Source organism: Tupaia chinensis, unplaced genomic scaffold, assembly GCF_000334495.1.
Source record: "Tupaia chinensis unplaced genomic scaffold, TupChi_1.0 Scaffold000248_1, whole genome shotgun sequence".
Taxonomy (NCBI): Eukaryota; Metazoa; Chordata; class Mammalia; order Scandentia; family Tupaiidae; genus Tupaia; species Tupaia belangeri.
This window is the reverse complement of record NW_006159726.1, coordinates 4,707,309-4,715,451: the sequence shown is the minus strand read 5'-3', so window position 1 is coordinate 4,715,451 and position 8,143 is coordinate 4,707,309. Positions and strand designations below refer to the sequence as shown.

The 8,143-nt window shown below is 48.2% G+C and overlaps 1 protein-coding gene across 1 annotated transcript in view; it reads right to left on the bottom strand.

Annotated features, from left to right (window-relative positions):
- Positions 1-3,799: 3,799 nt before the first annotated feature.
- Positions 3,800-8,143, bottom strand: part of LOC102485568 (mediator of RNA polymerase II transcription subunit 28-like) — an 8,662-nt gene continuing 4,318 nt past the window's right edge. Inside the window, exons 2-4 of the mRNA XM_006148879.2 lie at positions 5,004-5,088; positions 4,494-4,681; positions 3,800-4,298 (exon numbers count right to left, since the gene is read on the bottom strand). Coding sequence (XP_006148941.1) covers positions 4,077-4,298; positions 4,494-4,681; positions 5,004-5,088 — 495 coding nt within the window. The 3' untranslated portion in view covers positions 3,800-4,076. The remainder of the gene's footprint in view (positions 4,299-4,493; positions 4,682-5,003; positions 5,089-8,143) is intronic.

Genomic DNA, 8,143 nt, shown 5'->3' with positions numbered 1-8,143 from the left:
AAAGAGTGAATTCGTTTTATCAATTGCAGAGTATGTAATTCCAACACAGGACCCATACTCAGTCCCATCTGTGAGGTCATGGCCAGGCTTCAAGCTCTCATCACCGGTGAGAGTTACTGCTAGAAGAGCCCTTATTACCTGGGACCAGCAGTTAACGTAATGGCTATGTCGCTGGACTCCCATGTAGTCGACCGCGGTTCGAGTCTTGGACCTGGTGGCTTAAACGCATGCCAGGCCCGTGTGCATGTGCGCCCAAGATCCCGAGAGGAGAATGGAGGAGAAGGGATTGCAGCGTGGCCATCCCCCCTGGGGGGAGATTTCTCGCTTTCTGTCTCTCTGTCTCTCTCTCTCTGTCTGGGGAGCACACGTGCCCTATAGCAAAATCCTCTCCAAAAAAAAAAAGCCCTTATTACCTAAGACACAGCTCGGGCTGGGAGGGCACGTGACTCCTCTCACTGTACTTGTAAGGCTCCCCTTCTTCTCACCCTAGGCAAGGCAGCCTCCTCGCCCCCTACCCTCCAGTTCAGAGCTTCTGTCCAAGGTTTCCTTATTATCTGTTCCTTGTAGTACAAGCTCACTTAGCACTGGGCTTCTCTCTTTGCAAACATATTATTTAATTTTCTTAGAAGGTTTTGCCTTAGGGGGCATGTGCTTGCTGGAGAGAGAAAGACAGAGACTGTGAGAGAGAAAGAGACAGTGAAAGAGACAGTGAGAGGGAAAGTGAGAAATCACCCCCAAGAGAGGATGACCCTTCTCCTCTGTTTTCCTCCTGGGATCTTGGACGAGCATGCACATAGACCTAGCCTGAGTTTCAAGCTAGGACTCGAACCACTTGTCCCCTGAAAATATTTTAAGCAATTTTTAAAAAAGGGTTTCACCATAGGATGTGTGCATTCTCCAGAGAGAGACTGTGAGAGAGAAAGAGACAGTGAAAGAGACAATGAGAGAGAAGGTGAGAAATCACCCCCTCCAGAGACCAGCAATTGGCATAATGGCTATGTCACTGGACTCCCATGTGGTCGACTGCGGTTCGAGTCCCGAACCCGATGGCTTAAACTCACACCAGGCACGTGTGCGTACGTGCCCAGGATCCCGAAAGGAGAATGGAGGAGAAGGGATTGTGGCGTGGCCATCCCCTCTGGGGGGGGGGGGTTTCTGTCTCTCTGTCTCTCTCTGTGTTTCTGGCAAGCGCACGCGCCCTATAGCAAAAACCTTTCCAAAAAAAAAAGGAAAAGAAACCACCACCACCTCCCCCACCAGGGGTGATGGCCATGCTACAATCTCTTTTCCTCCATTCTCCTGGGATTTGGGGGCATGCATGCACACACACCCAGTGTGATTTTCAGGCTGCCAGGTCCAGGACTCAAACCTCAGCTGGCCATGTGGAAATCCTGCACCTTCACCACCACACCATCTGCTGGCCCCAACATTTTTTTTAGCAATTTCAGTGGTAGAGAGAAGGTGCCCTTTGATATAGCACTATTTTGTTTGCTTTTTTAGTTTCTTCTAGGGCATGTGTGCTTGCCAGAGAGAAGGAGAAAGAAAGTGAGAAAATACTCCCCAAGGGGATGACCACACTGCAACGTCTTCTCCTCCATTGTGCTCATGAGATTTTGGGGCACACATGCACATGCACGCCACGTGTTTCTCAAGCCACTGGGTCAGGGACTCAAACTGCTTAGTTGGGCATGTGAGATCCAGTCACTTAACCACCATGCCACTGGCGGGCCAATGCAGTACTATTTTTGGTCTTGCTATCTTTGTGGAAGGAAAGCCGATTCCAGGCTAGCTCTGCTGTTTTGTGGTTTAATAATTGTCTAAAAGTTTCTGCGTGTTGTCTGTACCAGCCCTCACCCTTAAAGAAGGGTGTGCAGCAATATCTTAGACTCTAAGATCTCCTCTTTTCCCTTTACAACTTTTTTTTTGGGGGGGGGAGGGAGAGGGTTTTTTGCTATAGGGCGTGTGCGCTAGGCAGAAAGACAGAGACAGAGAAAGAGAGAAATCACCCCCCAGGGGGGATGGCCACGCTGCAATCCCTTCTCCTCCATTCTCCTCTGGGGCTCTTACGCACACTCGCCCAGCGTGAGTTTTAAGCCACCTGGTCCGGAACTTGAACCGTGGTCGACTATATGGGACTCAAGTGACGTAGCCATTACACCATCTACTGGTCCGTTCCCTTTAGAACTTTTACCAGCCTTCATGGGAACCTTTCGTAATTATTGTAAATTACCTGATAATCTGCTTTATCTGAAGCCCTAGACACACACAAATCTAAAAAGCCTACTATGCTTTAAAACATAAAAGGAGACTGAGAAGGGGGCTGCCTTTGGCTTCTGATTACAGGGAAGTTTCACCCTCTTTGAACTTTACTCCCAATCCCTACAAAAGGGTAGTTTTGGGTTCCTTGGACCTAGGAGGCCCTTTCCCCGGGGCCCTTGCAGAAAAATGACTGGCAACTGTGAATGCTCTCTGAGCTTCCTTTCTCAGAAACCCCTTAACTACTCGTTTCCTTTTAGCAGTGGGATAGTACAATTATCTTTGTGCCTTTGGGTTACTTGGGCGTGTTATTTATGTGCAGCGCAATAATGTGATTTGGGGCTAGCTCAGTCTCAGAGAGTAGTAATGAGATCACGTCTTTTTCTTTGGTTTGATTTTTTAAAACAATTTTAAAAATTTAACTTTATTTATTTATTCATTTATTTTATTTTAATTTGACCAGAGAGGGAGGGAGGGAGAGAGAGAGAAGAGAGAGAGAGAGAGAGAGAGAAAGCAAACAGCCAGGGCCAGGACTCAAACTCCGGTCAGCCATGTAGGAGTCCAGCACCCTTACCCACCACGCCACCTGACACAGCACCCTTAACCACCACGCCACCTGCCAACCCAGATTGCTTTGTTTTTTTTTTTTGTTTTTATTTTTAAAAGATTTTTGCCATAGGGTGCATGTGCACACCAGAGAAGGGAGAGACAGAGAGAGGCAGAGAGAGAGAAAGAGGGAAAGTGAGGACTCACCCCCAGAGGGGGATGGTCATACTGTAACCCTTCTTCTCCATTCTTCTTCTGGGATTTTGGGCACACACGCACACGTGCCCGGTATGGTCATGCCACAATCCCTCCATTTCTCTATCCTGTTGGAATTTTGGGCCCACATGCACACGTGACCACTGTGTTTTTCAAGCCTCCGGGGTCAGGATTCGAACTGCAATCGACCATGTGGAAACTGGCTCCCTTAAGCACAAGACTATGTGGCCAGCCTCACAACGTTTGCTTAAAGCCATCTGTGGAAGGAGAACAATGGCTCTAGACCCCCCCACCCTGCCCCACAGTACAGCGGGCCCAAGGCAGCCGTTTGTATTTTTCACATGTCCTCCACCATAGCAAGTTCCGGCTCCTCTGTGGGCTCACACACAATACCACACGGTGTTAGAGTGGAGGTTCCAACAGTGGGGACCACTCCCTCCTCTGGGGGGGCTAGAGACGATGGGGAGATAGACATGTATGTGTTACACGGCCACCACGTATTGAGCGCTTACTCCTGCAAACACTGTCATGCACGAGCGCTTTCCCGATCATCTTTTTTTTTTTAATAAAGAATTATTTCATTTAACTTCATTTACTTAATTAATTTATTTAAATTTGACCAGAGACAGAGAGAGAGAGAAAGCGAGAAAGCAAGTCGCCAGGTCTGGGACTCAAACCATGGTCAGCCATGTAGGAGTTCAACGCCCTTAACCACAACGCCACCTACTGGTCCCACCAACTATGTTTTTATTTATTTATTTATTTTTATTTTTTTCGCCAAAGAGGTAAACATTTACTTGGTTTTCGAAAAGTGTTAAGTATTGTATGAAATGCTCAAAAAATTAGCTTTTGAAAATAGGGGGAAGTTTTAAAGTGGGAACTGCCTGATTCTCTAGAGGCCGTCCAAGGTGGCGCCACACCGCGGGACCAAGCAGTCCTGTGGCCACCACGCATGCGCGCACACATACATACATACATACATACATACATACATACATACACACACACACACACACACACACACACACACACACACGCCAGGCTGGGCTCTGTGCCGCTCAGCTCGGCTTCAGAGGCGCGGGGACGTTGGCGGACGCCTGCTCCAGGTAGGTCCAGGTAGGCCAGTGAGCCCTGCGGGCCGGCGGCACCTGCTGCCAGGGCCGAAGCTCGGCCAGTTGCTTCTGCACCAGTGCGTCCTTGTGCTGCAGCTCGTTCCTCAGCTCCCACGCGTCCTCTTTGATAGCCTGCTCCGGTTTCTGCACAGACAGCTGCAACCTTTTCTTTAAGAAAAAAACATTCTGTCTGTCTTGCTCCAGGTAGGCCAGTGAGCCCTGCGGGCCGGCGGCACCTGCTGCCAGGGCCGAAGCTCGGCCAGTTGCTTCTGCACCAGTGCGTCCTTGTGCTGCAGCTCGTTCCTCAGCTCCCACGCGTCCTCTTTGATAGCCTGCTCCGGTTTCTGCACAGACAGCTGCAACCTTTTCTTTAAGAAAAAAACATTCTGTCTGTCTTGCAATATCCAGAAACTTCTGGATACACTGATCAACACCCGTCCGAATTTCCTCCTGATCGGTGCCATTGACATAGTCCTGACTCACCAGTGAAGCGAAGCAAGCCTCGAAAGACGACTCCAACTCGTCCACCACGGTGGTGTTAGAAGTTCTAGAGCTCAGGGGACCAGCAGTTAGCGTAATGGCTGTGTCGCTGGACTCCCAAGTAGTCGACTGCAGTTCGCGTCCCAGACCCGGTGGCTTAGAACTCACGCCGGGCGCGTGCGGGTGCGTGCCCAAGGTCCCGAGAGGAGAATGGAGGAGAAGGGGTTGGAGCGTGGGCATCTGCGGGGGGGGGGGTTTCTCGCTTTTTGTCTCTCTGTCTGTCTGTCTGCCGAGTGATTTCTCGCTTTCTGTCTGTCTGTGTCTGTCTGCCGAGAGCACGCGCCCTACAGCAAAAACCTCTCCAAAAAAAAGAAAAAAAAGTTCTCGAGCTCGGAGTGCCTGGCGCCACATAAAGAAGCGAGGGCTGGCCCGGGAGTCCCGGCGGTGGCGGCGGGGGGGCACGGGGCTGTCCTGTTTTCTTTTCTTTTCTTTTCTTTTCTTTTCTTTTCTTTTCTTTTCTTTTCTTTTCTTTTCTTTTCTTTTCTTTTCTTTTCTTTTCTTTTCTTTTCTTTTCTTTTCTTTTCTTTTCTTTTCTTTTCTTTTCTTTTCTTTTCTTTTCTTTTCTTTTCTTTTCTTTTCTTTTCTTTCTTTCTTTTTTTGTCATAAGTTGTGTACCCGCACCAGAGAGAGACAGAAAGTGAGAAATCACCCCCAGGGGAGGATGGCCATACTGCAATCCCTTCTCCATTCTCCTCCTCTCCGGATTCTGGACACGAACACGCATGCACAAGTGCCCGGTATAATTTTCAAGCCACGGGGTCTGGGACTCAGTGCCTTAACCCCTACGCCACCTGTTGGCCCAAGACAGAAACTACTTTTATTCCAACTACAGATAAGGAATTTGAGGTGCTGAGATGTCACGGAACGGTCAGGGTCTGCAAGGTGGCACAGCAGCAAAACACCAATGCTCTGTGAGATGGACCCACACGGGAAAGTTCTGGATTTGCATCTGGAGACTTCCCTAAGTGTGCCAGGTACGCGAACATCCATTACCCAAGGGTGTCTGAGGTTGGCAGTGGATCATGTCAAGACCCTGTTGGGGTGCTAACCTCTCTGTCTCACTTGTGGAAGAAATAAATAATACATAAACCGGGACCTGCAGATGGCATGGTGGTTAAAGGGGCTGGATTACCACATGGCTGACTGTGGTTCGAGTCCCGGACCTGACAGCTTCCCTTCTCACTTTCCTTCTCTCTCTCTGCCTCTCTCTGGTTAACTTCAAAAAAGAAAATGACAATGAATAAAGTAATTCTAAAAAAAAAAAGAAGAAGAAGAAGAAGAAAAAGAAAAAAAAAAGAAATACACAACGTTAAAAAAGAAAAAAGAAAAAAAAAAAAGGAAAGAAAAGTGAGTTGTCCCCAGTCACACAGCTGGTAAGCAAGACAGCAGGGAGCCGAACTGCTAGTTTGAAGAACTGTAGCTCCTAGGCGCCTGCGTACCCGCCTGCCTTCAGAGATGGAGGCGGGGAGGTGGTACAGATAGCATATTTGCTTCAATATGGGCACTTAAAATGCCTGGGAACTTAAGAAAGTAAGCATGCCAAAGACATCTCCCTGGTTTCCAGACTTTTCTAACCCTTTTTAGGTCACTTCAAATAAAATTTGCAACTGATTACCATGTGGAGAAGACATGTAAATGACTGCTTAATGGAAAAGGTCCTTCCGAGCTGCCTCAAGTGTGCACGGCGCTCTTTTTTTGCAGAGTGTATGTGTCTGAAGACAAGGCTTTGTAGGTTTCCCTGCTTCCTCTCCAATCTGATATTCCAATTATAACATATTGATGAACAGAACACCCTGGTGGTTTGAACTGAGTATGCCTGCGAGCAGGGGTTAATTGAAAATAGGGGACTGCTGTACATTTTCATTCTTTTAGGTACTCCCACAGCAGTATCCTGTACCTTGGCTTACTCAAAAGCAAAACAAAGCTGAGGACCAGGGTAAGGAGTACTCTCGTCTGGCTGTATGCAGTTTGAAGAGCCATCAGAGCTCGCTTTCAAATCTTGGATTCCTGTTTACCCTGGTTTATATGAAAAGGAAACTGACGCGAAACCCAGAACATAACTCACCTATGCTCCCTGAGAATCCACAAATCTCAGAGCAGGAAGGGATCCTAATGATCATGAAGCCTAGGGATTCTCCAAAGGGTATTGGAATACAGTGGAAATCTGTGTATTTTTGGTAGCTACAAAGGCGAGGGCTATTTTTGGCATTCGGTGGGCAGGAATCAGGCATGCTAGGTGTACTGCTATACTGGACTGTCCCATACAGTGAAAAATTGATACATAGGACACTCAGATGGGTGAAAAACTAGCTAATCATCCCTAAGCTCAGAACTGTTGTACAAAATAATACAAAGTATTTTTGCCCAGTTCTTACACACAGACTCCTTCCACAAAGGCAACTCCTGTATCAATCGCAGGAAGAGGAGACGATTTTTGTTTCAAATGTTAGAGAGTTAACCATTTTGGGAATCGGATGTCACCAACAGCAGCACAGCTTAAGGTACTTGAGCTGTGAAAACAATACATCTTTCCAGTCCGCATTGGGGCAGGTAACTACGTCATGCAGGTAACTATTGTCATTTAGTGTCCTTATGTGGGGGCATTTACATGTTAATGTACATGTTGTTTTGTTGTAGTCATTTTGCTTGTCGGAATATTACCGTTATGTCTTGCTTTTGGAAATTGTGTGTAGGTAGGTTTTAGTATCTATGATTTCTTACTGGAGTATAATTAAAGGGCTCGTTATCAAACACTTCTTATAAAAAAGAGTTGGGGCTTTCACAGGGTTATGCAGTCTACCCTACTCCTTTTACAGATCAGGAAATTGAGACCCACAGCTGTGAAGCAACTTGCTCCGGGACACAGTGTTACATTATCGCCCTATCCCTTAGAATTTAGGTTTCAACTTTTAAAATTGTAAAGGAAGAGAAGTTAATGTGCGTGTGGGGTAAATTATGGCTTTGACTTCTGCAGAAGACCTTTTTGGAGATGGTGGAAAACCGTGCGTATTATTATATTAAGGTTTCTGTCTGGCTGAGTCAGATGAAAACGGGAAATCCTTTGTAAGAACCAGGTATGTGTGTCCATTTGCTGAAAGCCGGGACCTCCTATTCGATTCATCTTTTATTTACATGTTACCCCAAACCCAGTCCCGCAACCCCGGCGCAGTTTCTCCTGCAGGCTGCGACCTCCCCCGCCCCCCCCCCCCCCAGCCACTAACACCTCCAACTCCCTTGGGCCCTAGGACAGCGGTTCGCAACCCCCAGGGTCCTAGAAGGGCTGGTGGCCACCTGCCCCAAGCTGCTAGGCGCCCTGCGGGAGGACACTAAGGGCCTAAAGCACTCGACATGCCGGCTGCGGGACGAGGTCCTGGGAGGGCGCAGAAGCGCCAGCTCTGGGGCAGCGCGTGATCATCTCATTGTTCCCTCACTGCGGGGGGCGGGGCGCGCGCGCTCCCAACGGGGGGTGGAGC